The sequence below is a fragment of the Chrysoperla carnea genome, chromosome 4, assembly GCF_905475395.1.
Source record: "Chrysoperla carnea chromosome 4, inChrCarn1.1, whole genome shotgun sequence".
In the NCBI taxonomy this organism is placed as follows: domain Eukaryota; kingdom Metazoa; phylum Arthropoda; class Insecta; order Neuroptera; family Chrysopidae; genus Chrysoperla; species Chrysoperla carnea.
Window position 1 is genome coordinate 8,052,787 of NC_058340.1, and position 22,911 is coordinate 8,075,697.

The 22,911-nt window shown below is 28.5% G+C and overlaps 1 protein-coding gene across 1 annotated transcript in view; it reads left to right on the forward strand.

The window, feature by feature from the left end:
* Positions 1–22,911, forward strand: part of LOC123297786 (S phase cyclin A-associated protein in the endoplasmic reticulum) — a 101,473-nt gene that overhangs the window by 66,216 nt on the left and 12,346 nt on the right. The window contains exons 10-12 of the mRNA XM_044879569.1: positions 1,311–1,487; positions 11,103–11,273; positions 12,463–12,576. Of these exons, the coding sequence (XP_044735504.1) occupies positions 1,311–1,487; positions 11,103–11,273; positions 12,463–12,576 (462 nt within the window). The remainder of the gene's footprint in view (positions 1–1,310; positions 1,488–11,102; positions 11,274–12,462; positions 12,577–22,911) is intronic.

Sequence of the window (22,911 nt, forward strand, 5' to 3'; positions counted from 1 at the left end):
AAAATTTGTTGTAAATTATAATAAGCGGGACGTGAATGTCTAACAGGGTATGCATGCCAAAATTTGACAAGTCACGAAATCGATGATTCATTATCCATACACCTTAGAAGATCTTATATCAAATCTGATAGTTCTAATGTTTTGCTGAGCTGCGAATAATGCTGGCCTAATTTTTAATTAAGTTTCAACCTCAAGCGGCGAACGGAGTATTGTCAAAAATTCAAAATATCAGAAAATTTTCAACCTTTATTCAATTTTTGACGACTTTAACTCTGAAGGACTAATTTTTCGAATATTATCAGACCTTTTTTTTCAGGTGCGGAATTAACCCTATACCTACGCCCATGAGTTTCCAAAATAGAGCTTTTAAAGTTTATCTATTTTTTCAAAATCTTAAATTTTAAGTAACATTTTGATACTTTGTGTGTATGTTGATCATGCTGATCTATTTTCTTCAGAAAGTACCCTCTCCCTGCTTTTAATATTCTAAAAGATATTGAAGAGATTTGAACGGAAGATGAAACACCCCCCAAGTTATCGTATCTCTCATTATTAGCCCTGTTTTTTGTCATATTTTATCGAAGCATTATTTAAAGATTCATAATAATAACAGCCGTTTCTGGGTCATAAACCCCTTTCAGATCCGATAGACCTGAATTTTCATTGAGGTGCGTTTGATGTAAGAATTATACTGAATATTCCAGTTTAAGACATCCATCACAGAAACCAAAATCCATAGAGTCTCTACTTTTCTTGATAAAACATCCATTTGTTTAAGCAGGACTAAATTTTCTGCAATTATGGCCCTGAACTGTATTTGTAGACGTTATAGTTTCCAAAGTACAGTTGTTCAAAATTTAACTCATAATCGAGAGAGTTTATTCGAAGTCCATGTTATTCCTTAAAAATTTCGAAGTGTTTTTTTTGAATATCCACTATTTGGCATGCATACCCTGTTAGACATTGAATATCCACTATTTTAAATTTGACTAAATTAATTATAATTTTTTACAAAATATATTACTTTAAAAAAAATATATAATTTAATTTAGAACGTATTAATTTATATTCGAATGCGAAAATTTTAAACAATATTCGATTATTCTTTTACATTTTTTGAATTTGATCAATATATAGTTCTCTATTTATGAAATTATTTTGCTAAAAAGCTTGGTGTAAATTAAATGTCTTTTAATAGTTTTACCTGTGAAGAAGGTTTTGGAATATTATCTTAAATAAGTGTATAAATTTTCTTTATTGTCAATTTATAATTCTATAATATTTAACTTTATAATTTTTATTTTTTACAGGAAGCGTTAGGTGCTGAAGGTATTTCCTTACAATTTCGACATATTGTTGGCCATTTACTTTGGACTTGTGCATCACCTCCTGCGGGTAGTGGTGATGCTGAAAATGCTTCGACTGAACTTTTACATGAGGTGATAGCTGTTACAGGATATTTTGCAATAAAAAATAACGACAATCAGGTAAGTTAGTAAATTTAACATTTTCATTTAACTTCTTATTATCACTGTACTCAATCATTAGGGCTGTGAAAAGGTCGAATATTCGAATTATTATTAACTTCTCACTAAAGAAAATTATTGTAATGAGTTCGATTTTCGAAATCGAAATTTTACAATATATCTTTACGCTTAAATTTGTTATAAATTTTCTCAATGCCTTAAATTAAAAATTTTCTTAGGGTAAATTATATATTAGGTTAGGTACTTCGGCAATAATCTCGAATTTCCGAACGTTCTGATATGATAAACGTTAACAAACAATACCAAGAGCCTTAGACCTTTATGATTTAAATAAAAATGTTTTCTTCGAATTCAATTAAAATTCATCCCTCATTAATCTTTTTACGTTTCAAGATTATAAAATAAAAATAAAAACCTAACGAGTCCATAAATAAAAAATCGGGTATTTATTGAATGTTTTGTCTTATCAATATTATGTATATGTATGTTCGTTTTTGTTTGAAAGTTGATTGCGTAACGGTATAGATAGATACACCTAGTCCAAACATTGTACGCGATTAAAGGGAATTACTATTAACTATCTCAAAAAATGTTATTGTTTTCACCCCAAAATTCATAATTAACATATTTGATTATGTCAAGACCGTGTTTTCTTCACCTTTTGTCAAAACTGTTAGCAGCTTTTTTTTAAAGTTCTCGGTGTCAATAAAGGTAGGCCTAAAAGTGTTTACAATTGTTTACTATGACTTAAAAGAGAAAGAGTTTTTTTTAAGGCGCGTTAACTTAAAAGTATGATGCAATAAAGTTGAAATTATGATGGTACGATACGATAAGAAATATACCGGATTAGACTTGTCGATAAATAGTCTACAGAAACCAGAGTATACTTTTTTTTTCTCATATAGACTTCAAAATTTCAAAATCCCCGACAAATTTTTCGGCTTCGGAACCCTAAACTCGCACTTGAAACATAGCTAAGAACATTCCCCATTAAATTACCTTTCAAACGAATTGAAAGAAAATTTAACATAATTACTAATTAAAATTTGTTTGAAAATAGTATTACATTTCCAATGTAAAACATATATACAATACATAGAATTACATGTCCAACCATACAATTATGTTAATAAAGTAGTGTGCCGTTACTATGGTAAATCCCTGAATTAAAACTCGTTCACGGAGCGAATACAGATTTTTTACCAAAACTATATCCAACAAAATGAAAATGAGTTTAAGAAAAATTGCATAGAGAAAACTTTTTTCTGAATGTTATTAAGTATAAAAAGTCTTTATCTAAAAAATCGAACTCATTTTGTAGTTCTTTCACTGTTTATATCATAAGCAAAATGGCATAAAATAAAATTTACTATAATTTATCAATGATTGCAGTAATTAATTAGTGATCGTGTCTCTAAAAGTCATATTCACCATGGTTTGTTTGTGCCATAGAATATTGTGAGAGTTGGTGGTCGGTACCATCATCATATGAAAGATTTTATTTTTATATTTCAAGGTATTAGATATATATTTTTTATCAAGAAGATTCTTTTTCTTGTTATTCTTCATCTTCATGGCTTCATGGCGGTCAGTGCGTCTCGCCGCCGACGGATTGTTTTGTGGTCATTAAGATAGGATGGGCGCCTTTATGTCGATACACTATTTTCAACCAACAGTATCAAATCAATACCCCCACCAACATTTTATAAAATATATACTAATTATATATTTTATATAATATAAAACAAACGCGTATCTTACATACATGTTACAACTTGTGTTTTTATTCAAATATTATACGGAGATTGGCAAGCGTTGAATATACTGAGAAATGAACGGACTAAAAATAAAAAGTTGCTAACTTTATGCTTAAAATTATTTAAATTACACTAAAACTATTACAATCTCTACTTCCTTCTCGAAAAATTTTAAGAATTCGAAAAAATGCCGTTCAGATTTTTAATGGATAAATGGATGAATGGATAGTTTTTATTAAATGAAAACTGGATCATTGTGGCTTTTAGACAGCCAGTTCTGGTAACCAAAACTATCTCAAATAAATAAATTTAAATAAAAATTAAATTTAAAAGTTTGTTTTACTTTTTATCTGTGGAAGTCGATGACATTTTGCGAAACAAAAAACGGTTGTGTTTTATTTCTTTAATGATCTTATTTTTTTTAAATGAATTTAATTTCTCTATGGAAAATGAAAATTCAATGTTCAGAGGGGTTAAAAATTATTCAAAAAAAAAAAAAGTAAATTCACCTATTATCGAATAGGATAAAATGGACGAACAGATGGACGAATTATACGTGGATATAAATCGGATATATTGATATCCAAATGAAAACAAAGCCGACAGGAAATTGATATTTCGACTTGATATATGCAGAGCAAACGAACATGATTATAACATCATATATCTCTCGTTTCACGTTTGTATAATCTCTCGCATCATTCCTTCCAAAATGAAATGGAAATAATATGATATATATATATATATCGTCGATACGAGGGCAAATTGTTGACTTTTCATTTATAAAATAAATTGAAAAAACATCATCATTCAATTTTATATCAATATTATTATGTTCGTATGAATTTATAAGAGTACACTGGCGATCAAAAAGGTTGAGACATGTATGAATTTTATTTTGCTTGACGTCAGTTTTAGTATATACAGTGAAACTTGGTTAAGTGGGACCTGGATAAGTGAGAAACCTTCATAACTGGAACGCTCGAGGTCACAACACTTTGGCACTGAATTATGTCTGTTAGTGGGATGAAGCAAACCTGTATATTTGGGATTCGTTCTTTCGATTTTATCGTCATTGTTACCTCTATAACTGACACAGCGTGTGAATTTTATATGCATTAACCTCTGTAACTGAGAACTGAGATAACATCGTTTTGTTTGTTTACTTACTTATTCTTATTCTACCTGCAAATTCTGCACTTAACTTATTTTGAGACTCAATGACCTTCAGTTTTAGTTTTGTTTTACTATCATACGGATGTTTATTTGAAAAATGCCGAAACGAAAGGCTCAAATCGTTATCAGTACGTGAAAAACTGAAGTTAATATCCGTTTTTGCCGAATTTAATAGGCCGAAATGTACTCTTTGTAGAATAATTCAGAATAAACATAAAAGTCAATCACAATGTTCTGAAAGATAAGGAAAACTACAACGTGTACGTTTATCAGGATATTCTGAACTTGAACAGTGTTTGCTAACATGGGTCAAGCAACTTCGTAACAAAAACTTTTTGGTAAGTGGATCAATAAATAAAGAAAAGGCACAAGATTTTGCGTTATTTTACGTGATTTTATTTAATAATCGCATCTCTATAACCTGATATTTTGATCTTTATTAATGAAACCCTCTGAAAATGAGACAGATATTTACTTATATCTGGATATCTGAGACACTGGGTGAGTAAAATACCTCTATAAGTGAGACAAATTTGCAGGTCCCTTGATGTCTTATCTAACCAAGTTTCACTTTATATGGTTTTATGTATTATATTGATGACCGAACTTAACATATATATTCCCGTAAAAATTATGCCCACAGAAATAAACTCACAGTCATATCGCTGGATTAAATGTGCCTTCTGGATTAAATAAATAAAATAAATTGGATGTGCTTTCCGTTTAAAGTATTCCAAAAATTAATAAAGGTTTAGAATTTTTGTAAATACTACAATGCGAATTTTGAAAAAATTCGCTAAGATTTTTCGTGCGGACTTGCATGATTATATTTAGATTAACTAAATTTAAACAAAACTATTACTGCAAACATATATCAAGTCTAAATTATAGTTTTAAGATTGAGGTGATACTGATTAAAAATAATTTCAGATGGTTTCAACTTTCTTTAATACGTACAAGTTTGGAATAAAAATTCATTCAATACCTTTTTTGTTGTTGCTATTGGTTATGTGCATGGTTGATAATGATTGGCTTTTCTGTATTTCCTTCTCTCAACCGTAATATAATAATTCTTTATATGTATATATTTTTATACCATGTATATATGAAATATACATAGTATATTAAGTTTAGTCCCAAGTTTGTAACGCTTAAAAATAAGGATGCTAGGAAAAAAATTTTGTCATAGGTGTTCACTAAATCACCTAATTAGTCCATTTCCGGTTGTCCGCCCGCCCGTCCGTCTGTGGACACGATAACTCAAAAACGAAAAAAGATATCGAGATGAAATTTTCACAGCGTACTCAGGACGTAAAAAGTGAGGTCATGTTCGTAAATGAGCATCGTAGGTCAATTGGGTGTTGGGTCCGTATGACCCATCTTTTAAACCGTTAGAGATAGAACAAAAGTTTAAATGTCGAAAATGTTCCTTATCAAAAATTAAACAACTTTTGTTTGAAACATTTTTTCGTAAACATCACTGTTTACCCGTGAGGACGCCAATTAGGCGGAAATTTTATAATATGTACTATACTTGATTATCAGTTATGTATGTGTCACATGTTTGTATGTGTAATGTGATAAAGAAATCAACACTGACCATGCATGGTATTTCAACAATTAACTCAGTCAATTGTTTGTTTTCACTTGTTTTGTATTTAAATATGTGTATGCCGCATATTTTTCTCGCTCTGATAGCGAGTTTACAGAATACATGGAATCATTTTATTTTCTCTTTAAAAATTGATAATTAATTTTATATATTCGTATATGTTTAAAGAAATCATTATTTTTTCGACTTGGACATCAAGTCGTATTTTAGTTTTGTAAATTTTGTGTAGTTTATGAAAAATACGGTTAGTAAGAGTAGAAAAGTTCACATGAAACTGTTTGTTTTTAAACTCCTGCCGTTTTTACTTAAAAGTTGTTAAAGTTCATAATAAAACTTGACTACGCCACTGCTTTTTTATAAGCTCCATATTATATTTTATTTAAGTAATAAAAAAAACAATTTTTTTGTCTGTCTGTTTTAAAATTATATTTTTAAATACTCAATCTAAAATAATCTAAACTTACTAAACGGAATATAAACTTTCCTGTTTATTTTTGGGAAATCTATCGCCTAACTAATTTCCACGTAGAAATCTGAGACACTCTGTATAAAATAATTCGTAATTGTTGGAAGCTTGCAAATTTATTTTATATTAAGTTTGGGTAAATGAAGTTGCTGTTTTCAAGTATTTTACCTATAACCAAATATTTACATATAATAAGACTTATTAAGGATCTAGAGTTTGTCAGGTGCAAGCCGGGTTCAGTTTTTTTCAAATCATTTTTCTTTTTTGTCATATTCAAAATTTTTGAATAAAATATAATTATTTAAGGTTTTTGGAGTCATTTAACGCCAAAAAAACATTAACAATTTTAATGTTTGAAAACACCCCATACAGACCATTTTCAAAGCTAAATTCTAATTTTTGAGTTTATCAAAATCCTAGAATAATTTATTGGGTTAAGAAATTAATGTTTGGCAGCTATCAAAAAGAAAATAACCCCAAAATTTTATTTTATTAAAAATTTTATAATTTTTAAAATTGATGCCTATTTTTAGGGCAGTTAATAATGGACGTTAGTTATACGATGTTTATTCTTTATTTTACAACAAATTAAAAAATTTTATATTCATGATTTTTTTTTTTTCATATTTCATTTTGAAATTTTGATCATTTTTGATTTTATTATTTTTGTAATAAAATTTGAAAGAATAAAATTTATTGCTTTACATATAGTTTATAGGTAAATTATTTTTATATCACCCATTAATGAAATGAATTCAATAACAAATAATAATAATTATATATTACTATTTGAAACCCTTTGAAAAATCGACAATATACTTAAACACTTTCTTTCATATCGAATATAAGTTTGTTTAAAATACAGATACAGATTTGCTTAGTAACGACATTGAGAAAATACGTATATCCCTTTGTAAAAATTCGAAAATTTTGATCCTTTCCGATTTGAGTGAAAATCATCTTCTAAGGTCATTTTGACCCAAAATTAACGAAAATCGTATTTATTTTATCGTCTGACAAATGGTTTCCAAAATATTGGTCTTTTTCATAGCCTTGGGGCAGATATCTCGAAAACGATAAATCTAATCGTATTTTAACAGGCGGGATTGTTTTCGCAGGGTTAAAATTAGCTTAAAAACAGGTTTTTATCCAAATTGGAGACAAATAATTTTTTTCGATTTCTTACGATTTTTTTAAGGGGTACCCCTTTGTAAAAATTCGAAAAAATCGAAAATTTTGATCCTTTCCGATTTGAGTGAAAACCATCTTCTAAGGTCATTTTGACCCAAAATTAACGAAAATCGTATTTATTTTATCGTCTGACAAATGGTTTCCAAAATATTGGTCTTTTTCATAGCCTTGGGGCAGATATCTCGAAAACGATAAATCTAATCGTATTTTAACAGACGGGATTGTTTTCGCAGGGTTAAAATTAGCTTTAAAACAGGTTTTTATCCAAATTGGAGACAAATAATTTTTTTCGATTTTTTACGATTTTTTTAAGGGGTACCCCTTTGTAAAAATTCGAAAAAATCGAAAATTTTGATCCTTTCCGATTTGAGTGAAAATCATCTTCTAAGGTCATTTTGACCCAAAATTAACGAAAATCGTATTTATTTTATCGTCTGACAAATGGTTTGCAAAATATTGGCCCGTTGCATATCCGCGGGGCAGATATCTCGAAAACGATAAATCAGTTCATCCGTTTAGGCGCTACGCTGCCACAGACAGACACATATAGCGATCAAACTTATAACACCTTTTTTTTAGTTCGGGGGGTTAAAAATACCGTCTGTTGGTGTAAAAAATCTCCAGTTTATTCATTATTCGGAGGACATACATGGTTGCAAAATATTTAGGTTACTATATAAAATTTAGTGTAATAATATTATAATTGATTAACTTTTTTCTATTATCAATATTATTTATCATTTCAATTAAGTTGTAAAAATCAAACATATAATAATAATAATATGTAATTAAAATTGCGCATGACTTGCTCATAAATATTTTTTTAAAAGCATATTCATGTGTCAATTCTATTGGTTGAAATAAAAAAAATTTTATTAGCTAAATTAATTTTTTTTTAATATAAAGTTATGCTAGCGGTCAAACTAAAAACTAAATGGTGTAAATGTGGTAACCAATAAATAATATTTTCTTGTTTCTTAGAAAAGTATAATCATTGAATTTGAAAAGAGTACATAATTCAGTCAAATTAATAGGGGATAATCCTGATTTCGAATTGGCCATATTACCCATAAAAATGTAAAACTAGACTTAATACCATGACAAAATTTAAAAGTAAAATTAAAATTGATTAAAAAACGAAGAAGTTATAAGCAATTAAAGATTGCATTCAAAGGTTGCCCATCTCTTTTTACTGCAATCATCTTAGAGTTTCAACTCGGAATCTAACGGAATAGGCTTAATTTTTGTACAAACCTTTATTTTGATAGCATAAATGTTGCCTCAAAAGTCACATATGGTCACGCGTGCGGGTTCTTAGATATTCGATTCAAAGGTCTGGAAAATCATCTTTTTTGTGAATATCTCGTTTCTTTTGCCTTCAATCGTATTAACATTCATTATAAAAGTTGTAGAAGGAAATTATGAAAAAAAACCGCATAATAGACTGTGATTCACGCTCGACCCTGTCTATTATACGTTTTTTTCACTTAATTATCGATTGAACACTACTTAAATCATTATTTATTACCTTATATTTATAAATATTGACTATGCGCCAAGTTACGCATAGCTGAGCGCTACATCTTCTGTGCCGTTTATTTCAAAAACGGTCCAACATTGCTTCTACATTTTCAAAAAAAAAAAAAAAATTCCGACAATTTTTGTTTGAAACTATTTTTCATACAGTTGATGGTTTCTGAGAATTGGCTAAAAATCGGTTTTTTATGTATACATAGCGTTAATTAACGCGACCCCAGCACTTTTGATATTTTTTTAAAATTAGATGCCGAAACCTTCCTTGTTTCTAGTTTTTTTTTTTGCTTTTGAATAAATTCACGTAAAAACATTATTTTGAGCGGACCATCGTGCAACATTTTATGCATATCGCGTACATATTATTACCAATATCATCTATGGTGCTAAATTAATACATATATAGATAATTAATTTTATAAATAACATAAAATATAGAAGAAAGTTATGGGAATGGAATAATAATAGACTACTACTAAATAATAACATTATTATTAAATTGATATTATTATTAATTATTGTATACTTTAATTAAGTAATTGTTATTTTCTTTATCAATTGTAATAAATAATAAATGTTTGATGAAATAAAATGTAAATTATGTTATGTTATATATGATGGTGTGATTGAACAATGCGCACGTGCATTCTAATTGTAGATAGAAGCGTAACTGTAATATTGTGTTGTGTTGTGTGTGACCCTCTCACGCCCTTTCAATATCGCTTATTTTATATCTGTCTAAACAACAATCGATACAAATCTATAATAAAAATAATATAATCATAATCATTTTTCCCCTTATTTTGAATGTTTTTATTTTTTTATTTCATAAAAAAATTACTACCAAAAATAACATAATTGTAAATGGATGTCTCAAAATTAAGACAAGACGCGAACTGTACGCTACTTGTGGCAAAGTAATGTTAGTTACGCTCTTTTCAGAAAAGTTCATTTCGTAATTTTTGGAAAACTTACATGGTGTTGTGAATAATAATGAAGTATTGATTCATGTATTAATTTGTTCGTAATTTAAATTCTATTTATCTTTTCTCCTTAGAAGACCAAAGAAAAATATTTACAAATTGGTGTCGAAATAAAAAAAAAAAAAAAAATATTTACCATTTCGAATTTTTTTAAAATAATCTAATTTAGATTTTTATAATTCAAGATTCAGACGATAGAGAGATTTATAAAGAAGATTTCCGCCAAATTTCAAAGGAATCGGTCGAGTAGAACTTGAGATATCATGTCATTCACCTCGAAAAATGTAGTTTCAAAAAAAAGATGTTTTAAGTTTGAAAGACAATTTCGGTAGAGTAACTCAGATAATAATATTACTAAATGTGGATTCCAGATCTATATATTGGGCCTTCTTCTACTTCAGATGTATTGCAAAGTTATTTCTGCTAACCGAGCTATTTTGACTTCTTTTGAAGCAGCAGAAGGTTGAAGGTCAGAGCGATCAATTCGAACTTCGTTACCAGAAAATCTACTGTATCTCCGAAAAGAATCTAAATTTTGTCTAATTTCTAGACCAGAATACTGCCTTAACTGTACAACAATTGACAGCCTGACCAATTACTAAATTGTGATATTTTGGAAAAATTTTATAAAAAATATTGCGATAATGTACCATGTGGTGTACTATGCTCCCTTCCCCATATTATGCTCGAAAGTACTTCATAGTAGTTATTGAAATAAATACCACGATACTCGAAATAAACTACTACTACTTTTATTTCGAGAATGATGGTATTTATTTCAATAACTATGTCTCAAAAAAATTCATCCTTATACTTCATAGTACTGTTAAAAATACAGCTTTAGGTACTTGCTAACTTTGAATATAAGAATGTTTAACTATTGAATTTTTGTTACAGATGCTTTTGGTTAGTGGATATGCTCCAAGCGTTCTCCAACAGTTATGTTCATTACCATTCGCTTACTTCTCCGTACCAAAGTTATCAGCTATCTTATATCCAACATTGTTGGGTTGTTGTTATGATAATCCACATACTCGGCAAATACTTGAACAGGAGCTGTCTTTTGTGGTAAGTTTATTTATTGTAGTAGTGGCTTAGTGATCAAATTTTATAAGACTCTCATATCAGTTATAACTTACATCGAGATATTTATACTAATCGTTCAATTTACATCTAGGCGAAGGTGTACCACGAGTATGACAGAGAACATGCGTTAAGCAATTCATCTAAGTAAGAGGTACATATTATAGATGTTATATGAAATTGCAAAAGTATGTGTTACAACTCCAAGGCGTCTTTCAACTAACTCAACGCGTATAGAAGCTTCAACACATGTATATAACACCTCTTTCTTAGATGCATTGGTATTATGTATTCTGTCATACTCGTCCCATGCTTAGATATAAACTGAACACTAGGAATATTAGATATATTTAACAAAAAACCGATAATTTTTTACTTTCTTTATAAAGAACATTAAATTATATTTAAGACGAGTTATATGAGCTATAATTAGAGCCTTACCGAGGTTTCGATTTCAGTCAAAAAATTACGGTTTGATTCCCAGACGTCATGACTTGAAAAAACAAGTAATATTTGTGTGCAAAAATACTGCAAGAAAAAGTTTAACAAGTTTGAATGAAACTCAATTTCGATTGAACCCAGGATAAATCCCAAAATTTTAGTTGCGTTTTCGACTGAAAAAGCACTTTTTGGTCATGTTTTTTACCCTTCTACCCCTTAAATAACGGTATGTTGATATTCAAATTGACTTTCCATTAACCCTCCATTATTATTGTGTAAAGTTTCGAATTAATAAATTTGAATTAACTTTCTAAAAAAGAAACGTGCCCCCCGTTACCTTACCCTCTTTGTAAAAACCTGTAGTTAAAAACTACTACACTATGCTACTTGGTAAACATCTTCCATAATAGTAATTTTGTACAAAGTTTTGTAAGGTTGTAATTATTAAAAAAGGGCCATCCCAACCGGTTCTAACTCGACCAACTAGACCAACGATACCCAAAACGATGAGTTAATTTAATAGGTGTTGAGTTAGCGCCGGCTAGAATGATTTTTGGTAGTCAATTTATAATCGAAAAGTCCAATCCTATGGTGTTATATACACTATTCCGCTGGCCTGATCTGGTTACCGCTTCGTACGCATAGCTTATGTGACCGCGTTAATAATAAAATTAACTTACAAGCATTTATTAAGTAAAACTTACACGTTTGTTCCCTGTTTTTTCAATTACAGTTACTAGAAGATTTCATGAAAACAGAAGAAGGTTTGCATCATCCACTTGTTAAATTATTATTAAATAATGATCTGATAACTCAAGAGAAACCAAATTGTGATGATAATAATTCCGCAACAAATAAATTAAAAGATACTAATAAATAAATTAAATTTATTTATATTAATATCTTCTATTATTACCTAATATACATAATGTATTTTTTTTTTCCGTTATATTATTGTGATTTTGATTATAATCAAATAATTATATTTAAAAAATAATATAATAACATATACACACAAAAAATCATTATATTTATCAAATAATAATATTATTTATTTCTCATTATAATTAATCATTATTAAAATAATACATAAATTATTAGTTAATTGCGCTTTTAAAATGCAAAAAGAAATACAATAGTTGAAAAAAAAGTTTATTCGTTTTTTATTTATTTATTTACCATTTAAGACGGTTCTATACACATTTTTGATTGGCGTGAAACTTTATAATTGTTTAAAGAATCCTCTTAATTATTCATTGGTGGAAAAAATTTTATAAAGCAAAGCGGTTTTCCAGATAAAAATGATTATAGTTACAATTGAATATGTAATAGGTATTACTTGCTCTATCGATTTAAAATATGGATTTGTTATAGGTATTCATATTCTGCCTGCCCTGGTTACTTTCGAAAATTTTGTTAATTTTGCCAATTTTCGTTGTTCACATTCAGGTACAGTGGAATTAGAAAATCTGAGTGTGAACAATGAAAATTGGGAAAACTAAAAGGTTTTTCGAAAAATAAAGTAACCAGGGCAGATTGAATATTAATGCCTATAACATATCCAAACAAATCGATGGACTAAAGAGTATACCTAATCGCAGTGATTGAAATTCAATTGTAACTTTAACTCTTCTTATCTGGAAAACCGCTTTTCTTTATAAATTTTTTCTCCGCCAATGAATATTTAAGAGAACTCTTTAAAAAATTATAAAAATTTCACGCCAATCAAAGAATGATTTCATGCTAATCAAAAAAGGTGTATAGAACAGTCTTAAGTGCAGTACTGTAGGTGCTGACAAGGGCTATGTGGAAAGCTTTATTCAGAAATAGAACATTTCTTAAGTTTTTTACCGGTAAATTCGATTTTTTTAAAATGGTTTCAACAGTGGCGTAGCTCACCTTGGAGGGGCTCTGTATCAAAATTTGTTTGAGGCCCAAATGAAATATGAAGATTAAATTAAAATAATTATTTATATTTATATTTATAAGCTATCTCCACTATCTCCATACCAGAAATTGAGCTACCCAAGCATTTCGAATGAAATATTACACACGTTAAGGGCCTCTGTAGTCTGGGACCCCGTATCATTGATACGGCGGTAGCTACGCCCATGGGTTTCAATCTCGTTGCAACCCCAAAATTAAAAAAAAAGTTTTTTATTACTTTTATTTTCACTGCGATGTAGAATTCATAATTGAAACATAAAAATTATTGTAAATATTGAATTATTGCGTAGTGTGTATGCACAAATAATTTTCACATATTTTTCATTTAGGTACATTTTTGAATAAATATTTCCACAATGATATAAATTGTTTGAAAGTTGATACTATAACAAAACTGTACTTAAAATTTATGTTACTATTTTAAGCATTGTTATAAGTGATAACTCTTTATATACGAAATTAAAATTCTAATATTTTCAACGATAAATAAAGCCATACGAACATAGGAAGTTTTTATTTATAATATTGAAATAAATTTATTTCATTTCAATTACGAAAATTATGAATTATCGTAGAATTATTGGTTAAGTGCCAAACATAAATTATTTGTTCCAAAATGAAAGATAATTTTTGCTCCATTTACCGGCAAAATTATAAACATTTAAGTGTCAAGTATTAGACCGTGAATATATTACAATCAGACCTGCATTTGGAGGATAAATAAAGGAAACGATGGTTTTAGTAATTGGTTGGGGTATTAACCTTTCCTTAAAACTTGTTACTTAGATTACTATGGTTCTACAGTCCCCGCCTGACGTTAAATTTAGCAGCTAAACATTTTAAATGCAAAGTCGCTATTATTTTTTAAAAGATTCATATTGAACATAATAAAATATTGAGTAGGTGCTTTTTCATTTCAACAACGTTAAAATGTCACACTTTCCATTAACACGACATCATATTTTGAGAATTCAAGAAGAGCGGCATTAATTTTTGCAATAAATCTCTAAAAATTGTTGTATACTTTGTTAATGCTAATTTCAAATAAAAATGAAGTGTCAAAAATAAATAATCAATCTGTTTTTGTGGTTTGTACACACCTACATAAAATGTTGAGCGATATTTTTTATTATTACACAATGCCAATAATAGAAGTCAAACTTATTCATGCTAAAAAATAGTTGCCATTAACAGTTACGTTTTAGCCGGCCTCATTTTTGTGTTGTCTGGATGTAATGGCAACTTTTAAAATTTTTTTAAATCTTTTCATCTCATAAAATCTTCTTAACTAAAAATCAATTATTCGATCATTTTTGCCTTTTTCCAAACATAAATAACTGTAGATGTTTGCACTTGATCCTTTTTCTCGCTAACATGAATATGCAGATAAATCGAAAGGGGAAATTTTACCCGACGCGACGATTAGGAACTTGTTCTCCTGTAAGTACCGTATGAATCAAAGAGCACTCATCCTAGTTTTTCCTTATACCTAGGCTCATATTCTTAATCGCTCAGTAATTTTTGTAAGTTCGTGCATAGCTTTAAACAAAATGTGAAATTTTGAAAAACTTGCTTTGTTATCAAAATAATGTTGCTTAATGGACGTCAAAACAAAGTTTTTCATACAAATTACTTATTTAAGTAACTCATTAAAAAACATCATAAATTGTATTGTGATATTTAGAGACACATTTTGACAAATTTATTAAAAAATTTATTGACGTTAACATTCAAATTATATGTAATTTAAACAAAAAAGTAATATTAATGTAACATTCAAAATATACATTAAAATGTAAATTATAGAGTGTCTAAGTATGAATTTGCGTTGCACGTATCCAATTTGTTTTAAAATATTTTCGAATTTTTTTTATATAAAATTTAAAAAATTTTCAGATTATATTAAAAGTAAGAAAAAAATATTATTTTCTATAAATTTTATTTATTTATTTTTAAAATACTTACCAAAAAAAAATAAATAAAAGTTAGTGCAGCGGCCAAGGGCGGTTCCATTAATATACGTTAACATTTTTGGCACAAGCGTTTTCTTTTTATTGGACTCTCTGATTCTGAATTCGAAATTCATCCAAAAGTCACAGCATCAATTTTTTATAAACATACGAAAAATTTTGAATTAAAATATTGATAGATATATAAATTACGAACTGAACTTTTGCCCATTTTTTTTGCTAGCATCTCTTCTGGTGGGTTGTATAACCACTTATTTTATTGAAGAGATCTTAACAAATAACATTAAATCGTTGATCTTTGAAAAATTTGCAATACGTCTAGTTCTTAATAGATATATTTATCAATATTTTTCACCCCCGAACAAAAGAAAGGGGTGTTGTAACTTTAACCGCTATGTGTGTGTATCTGTCTGGCTGTCTGTGGCATCGTAGAACCTAAATGGATGAACAATCTGAGACTCCAGAACAATCTGTGAAATCATCAGATTAGAACTTTATTCAAGATAATCTAAATCCGCAAAGTGTCATCACCAATTATTAGGTAAGTAGTATGTATTTTACTGTTGAAGAAAAAAGGCTTTATACTTAGAGAACTCTTTTCATTTTTGTTTGTCGAGTTCTGATTTTATCGCACTGTCATAGAAAATTTATTATTTTGGAAAATTGATTTTAATACACTTTAATTTACGAAACAGCGCTACCAATTAGAGCCCAATCAACCGCTGACTGACGAACTGCTTCAATTTGTTTTTACCATGATATTTTGATTTTAAAATACCTTATATCATTCAAAAAATGTTTATCAGAATAGGTTTTGATACGTCCACGTTTGGTCATACTGATTAATATATGAAAATAATACATTGAAGGTATGAAATGAGAAAAATTATCATAATAAGAAAATAGTATTTTTTTAGTATGTCTGTGATTTGTAATTATTAGAAAATATACTATTAAATATTGTCATTATTATATTTGAATTATTATTATAATCAAAATTTTGCACTAAAAATTGAAATAAATTAATATATGTATTATGTTTTTGTTGTTTTATTTATTTCCTTAATTTTCCTAGTGAAATTTATTTTAATGGTTATCCAAATCCTAATTTTACCAAGTTTTTTCCTTAGGATAGATCGTAAAAAGGTGGGTATCTTTATAGATTACAGTTACCTACCTCTCATTTTTTAATCAACTGAAGATAAATATTATAATATTTAAATAACCCCTCGACATAAAATCAGGTCGAAATCGATTCGTTTGTGGTATAGTAGCTCCTAAATAAATGAACCGATTTTGATTTTTTTTTACCTTTCAAACTAACAAAAAATCAAAATCGGTTTATCCGTTTAGAAGCTAAGATTCCACGGGCAGACACACAATCCCTCTTTTTAGTAGGGGCTTAGAGATCTCACAAGAGTAACTCTATTGGAAATCTTATTTAATTTAAAGTAAAAACAACTTTACAATTTTTTACTTCTATTGCTTTAAGGTTCTTGTGGCTGAAATTATTTGAACCTTATTTTCAACTTTGTTGAAATTTGTTATAACTTCATGACGAAAAATAAAAATAAAATTTTTCGATATCTTCCTTAGTTTTCGAAATATCGAAAGCTAAATAATTAAAAAAAAATTCAATTTCCGATATTTTGAAAATTACTCCAGATATCGAAAAATTTTATTCTTACTTTTCGTCTTATATTGTCAAGTTGTAAAATAATTCACCATCAAAATTCAATTTGTTAATTTGTGTCCCCACTACCGGGCTCATACATCCTTAATTAGTCGGGCACAACGAGTTTTTTTCGTTTTCAATAATATATTAAAGTTTTAACTTTAATTTAAATAGTTTTTTAAATTTAAACTGACTAGTTTCTGAGAAATCTATGAAAACATATCATCCATCTACCGTTTTCCCATAAGACCAATGTTAAATATACCTACTTTTAAAGCCATTTATTTATTTAAATAATCGGGCAACCAACCCCCCCCCCCTCTAAAATTATCAAAATTGATTTATACTAAGTCCAACCTCATACAAAAATAAATCAATCCTTTTTACAACTACTCTATATTATTTCTAATGTACATATTATGAGACAGATAGATATTCAAAGTAAATTAGATGCTTATTTTTATATGCAACCAGCATTACGGTTCGCCAGATAAATCACGGTTTGCAAAACATTGGTAAAGGGGTTCGGGTTTTGGCTCACCAAGGAATGCCGGTCCATAGAAGTAAGTACTTTTACATCTAGAATAATTAACTCTCTAAATATAACATGGACTCGACATGTTTTCAGCTCACATTTTTAACAGTCATGTTATTTTTATTTTTTTTTTAAATCAATTATTTGTTTTAAATTATTAAAACATTGTAACATTTATACATCAATCAACATTCACTTAAGTTTGAAAACATTTATAATAAATAATATCACAGAACCAACCACTGCTCCTAATAAATCTTTTATCGCTTAAGTTGAAATCGTTTTACTGTTTTTAAATATTTAATTTTTTTTTTATGTATACAAAATTCTTTACAAGTATACCTACATATACAACAGTTGATGAGTTATTTGCCTACAATTTGTCGGTAAATTTAAATTTAAGAACAATTTTCATCGCATACACATAATTAAATTTTTTTAAGCAATTAAAGTTTCTCAAACGGTGTATAAATAAAATTCCATATAAAAAAATGCTGGAAAAAGTGAAATTTACGAGAAATTATTTCAACCGTGGAAAACATTAAATTATTAATATTTTTAGAAACAAATAATCGAGGAAATGAAACCAAAAAAAACCGTCTTACTGAGGAATTCTCTCCTAGTCAGTAGATTTTTATGGGAGCCGGTGGAAAATGTTTGTCTGAGTGTACTGAAAAATTTCATATATGTGAGTGCTTGTGCTTTTTTGATTTACGCCCATGGGTCAGGGCAGAAGTTTCCTACTCCCGGGAACCATGTTGTCTTTATTAAACATTTAAAAAAACTATTGGATTTTATATTTTGGACAATTTTAAACATTTTTGGTACAATCGTCTTTTTGGTACTGAGGAAATCTGTTTAATCTTAGAGGCCCCTCGACTGTATTGATTTTACTTATCATAACAATTTCAGCTGAAAATATTTTCTTTTTTTCATACTTTTAAGAGCGCGATTCTGTAATTGTCGGGGTTTTAGTTTTCGAACTTAATTTTTTATAAAGAGCAACTTTCTATTTTAAAGTGCTCGCCTAATGTTTGCCAGTTATGAATTAGAGTGAGGTTTTAATTAAATCGAAAAACTTAGATTGAATACCCATATAAGATGTGGTGCTTTGAAATTTTTACCTTTTTCGTTTGAAGCATTTTCCTCGATTAAACTTATTTTTCTTGTTTAACGAAAGGTATAAAAATTTTACTAGTATATGTATTTGTGGATACATCCATTAATTTTGGAAATGGACATCGATAGCAAAAAAATAAATAAAATAAAATTGAATAAAAACCACATGTGAAAATAAAATAAATTATTGAAATGTGGACACATATCAATTGTAAAAAAGGAAACCATGTGATATACACAACGTGTGGTTTCAACAACACCATTTTCTTAATGTATGTGAACTATGTGTGGACGTCCTAAGGCGAATTATAACATCAACAATTTCTATATAGAAAGATATGTGTATGAGATGATGTTGTTGGGATGCATATCCATTTACTACAGCGCCGCGACGGCGACATAATAACAGAAAAAAAAAACCTAAATAATCTCCTCTTCTAACTGCTAAATGCCACCTTCATGCCATTTGCTGCTTGCCTGTATGCCCGTCGGGTGCATTTTATATAAAATATAAATATATTCATCCGGCCTCTGGCTCAACAGATTTTACACTTTTTATAAATCAAATAAACAATATTTTTATTTTTTTTTTTAAATTTACAAATGGATGTGTTCTTATTGTATTTGTGTGGTGTATTTTTAGAAACCAAAATAACAATTGTGAATCTGAGTTGTAACTGATGTTTTAATTTAATAAAATTACCAACGTAACAATTATACTTTGCATTTCATGTAGGAATCTCCAGAAAGAAAAATTTACAAAAAAAACCTTCTGATTAAAATAATAACTTACTAATAGTAATTTTTTGAAATTCGCTTTATAAGGGATGCACCATGAGAAATAATGTACTCTCACAGATTATTTGACGTAATCTTGACAGTGATAATGTCGAACAAGAACGTTCGTTATAACGGTGTGGGCTCAGCAACTGCCAAAATTTCCACTTAGGTTATCTTAATTAGGTAACATTTTTAAACTAAATGTATATGGACTGGGTACGTTTAAGTGATATTTTTGGCCACAAATTTCGTTTGATCGTGTTAAGGACTACTACTCTACTTTGGATATTTGAGTTCCTTTTCGCACGTTTTGTTTGCTGGTTGGGAGGTAAAACCAAAAGATGTGCAACAAATCAAAATGACTCCAAAATCCGACATGTAGGTTTCCTAGAAAACTAAGCTTTTTATCGATTCAACTTTGCCATGAGTTTTGAGAATATGCAAAAATATTTTACAATCTGTCAATCAGATATTTTGTCCAAAAGTTTGTCCAAATGTTTTTTCATTCAAAAAAATGAGTTGTGAGTTATCAGAAGTTAAACATAATAGAGATAATTTAAAGAAAAAGGAAATTATGTTATGTCATATTAAAACATCCTGATCAAACAAATTGTGAATAATGTAAGTATATATTGGGAAAAAAAAAATTAAATCTAAAATTATCAACACACAGAAATGCAAAACGTATCGAGACAGAAAAAAAATTAAAAGAAATTTATTTCACTAAACCTTCAAGATAGCCACCAAAAAACTACACCTCTCGGTTTTTAAAAAATTTTTTTTTTTCTAGAAAATTAATTTATAAATTCCAAAGTTTTAAAATATTGTTATTTTGATAAACAAATCCTAAACTTAAAAATTTTTTTTTTGTTATTGTATAGAGAGTTCCGAATTTCACGCGAAAAACTAAGTATTGAAAACGGTTCGATACAAAAAAATTAAATGGCATTTTGAAATATAGATTTATAATTCGGAAGTTCACGGGAAATCATTCTACAACAATTTTTTTCTACCTTTTAAATTTTTGTTTGCGTATTGTAATTTCAAATTCTTAAAAATGTATTCAAATCATCTATTCTATACGGAAATAGTAAGTATAATAATTAAAGATGACATGACATATAATATCTTTTGATAATTTTTGATTAAACTTTACATAATTCTTAGACTAGGATAAGGTGGCGTTATTTATTAAAAATAGTTAAGACGAAATAATTTCTATATCAAAATTAATACATAATTTATTACTAAAACTATTTTGGAATTTTCTACAACTTGAAAACTTCTTTATAAGCAAGTGGTTTTCTGCTCAAGACAAATCCAAACCAAAACTTTTAAAAATAACTGTTCAGGAATTAATGTAGTAATAAACCTTTTATGAAATGCCGGGCTTGACTCCATTTTGGTGGATGCAAAACTGGTGTCGGAGCTTTTGCTCTGATTTGTAAGTTGCGCGGAACTTGAATTTTACAATCTGACTGAAATTTCGATACGTCTACACAGTCTTGAAATATGGAGCGTGAAAATCAACTCCATTTCTTAGCAATTCGAGATACTGAGTTTAAATTTTTAAACACATAGTTTTTTTAACACACTAGTGTAATTTTACACTGAACTATAACCATTTTTAAATAATTGTGTATTTTCCAACTGTAATAATAGGATTATTTATAACATATCGATTATAATTTTCTTTTCCGATTCAAAACTATTATATTCTTAAAATATCTAATTTCCTCTTAATTGTTATATAAATAGAACTTTATTTAAAATATTACATAACAATTTTATTTTTCTCCTTGGAAAAAAAAAAGAGAATATATAATGATAATAATATCATCCTGCCATAATAGTTAATAAATATCATTCTGTACTAGATATTTAATAGTGTTACGGCTAGTTTTGAATTCATAACAGCAAGGACCGCAGTTTTCGTCCAATTCAGACAATCCCATTCGGTTTAAGTCAAGGAGTTGCCTTTTGATAGTGTCAACTTTCCAGCTTTTTCTTTCTCTTGTTTATTTCAAAATATCATGGATTTTAGCGGTTTTTAGCGATGCATGGATTTTAGGAAACTTTTCTGGCAAAATTGCGTTGATTTCGTTGCTTGTATGGCACGTAGCGCCGTCTTGTTAAAAATAAACGCCGTCCACATCAATATCTTCCAATTCCGGCCATAAACGTTTTTGTATCGATTTTTTAAGTAAAGCATTTTTGTAGTGAATTTTAACAATTTCAATGTGTTGTTGAGCGTGTATCGTTCCATTTTCAGTATGAAACTTCTTATTGGAAAACCCGTTAGGTGATTCTGCTTATAAGATCTTTGAACAATATTTTTATCATGTAACTCCTCGAATAGGTGATCACAATTAGCCACCGAAATTTTTTGATTTAACACCTATAGACTTTTTCCTTTGGAGCCACGTGAAATTCAAGGTCTTAAAATTGGAATTCATGAAGTTATCGAAGACATACAGCTGACATTTGGCTGATATCGTTTTAAATTATTAACGGCATACCTTCCTCTTACAATGAAATAAACATAGATTTCTCTTAAATAATATTCGTTTTTTATAATATAAAAATGAAAATTTTTGATTGTGACAATTTTATTGGACAACCCTGTATAATGCGGGGAAAATATGACCATAGATGAAACTCTTCTCTTGAGCTTTTTAAAAAAAAAAATAATATTTAGTATATAGTCCCCAAACACCTTATAACGTTGTGTATGTATTATTCAATTCAACTAAATCCTGTATGAAACATTTTTATTTTATTAGTACAAATAAAGTTTATTATGAGTATTACAAGATTTCAAGAAAACATTAAGTAAAATTTGTTGAAAACATGGATGGAGTGGTGAATGAATGGAATGGAACTATAAAGCTAGATAGAGCTAACTGTATATTACACAAAATAAAGGGAAAAGTTACTATCAAAGAGATATTATAGATATGATATATGCTTTTCATTTCGTCTTATTAGGGATACTTTATAAAGCATATTAGGGGAATGAATACATAGGTAGCATTAACTGTTGTACCATAGAACACTCTTATCAATATCTTGAAAGGTATTGCTGTCAGTGTGACAGCAACAAAGAGGCTTACTTATCAGAAAGAGATCCCCTTTTGACGGTTAACATGAACGGTT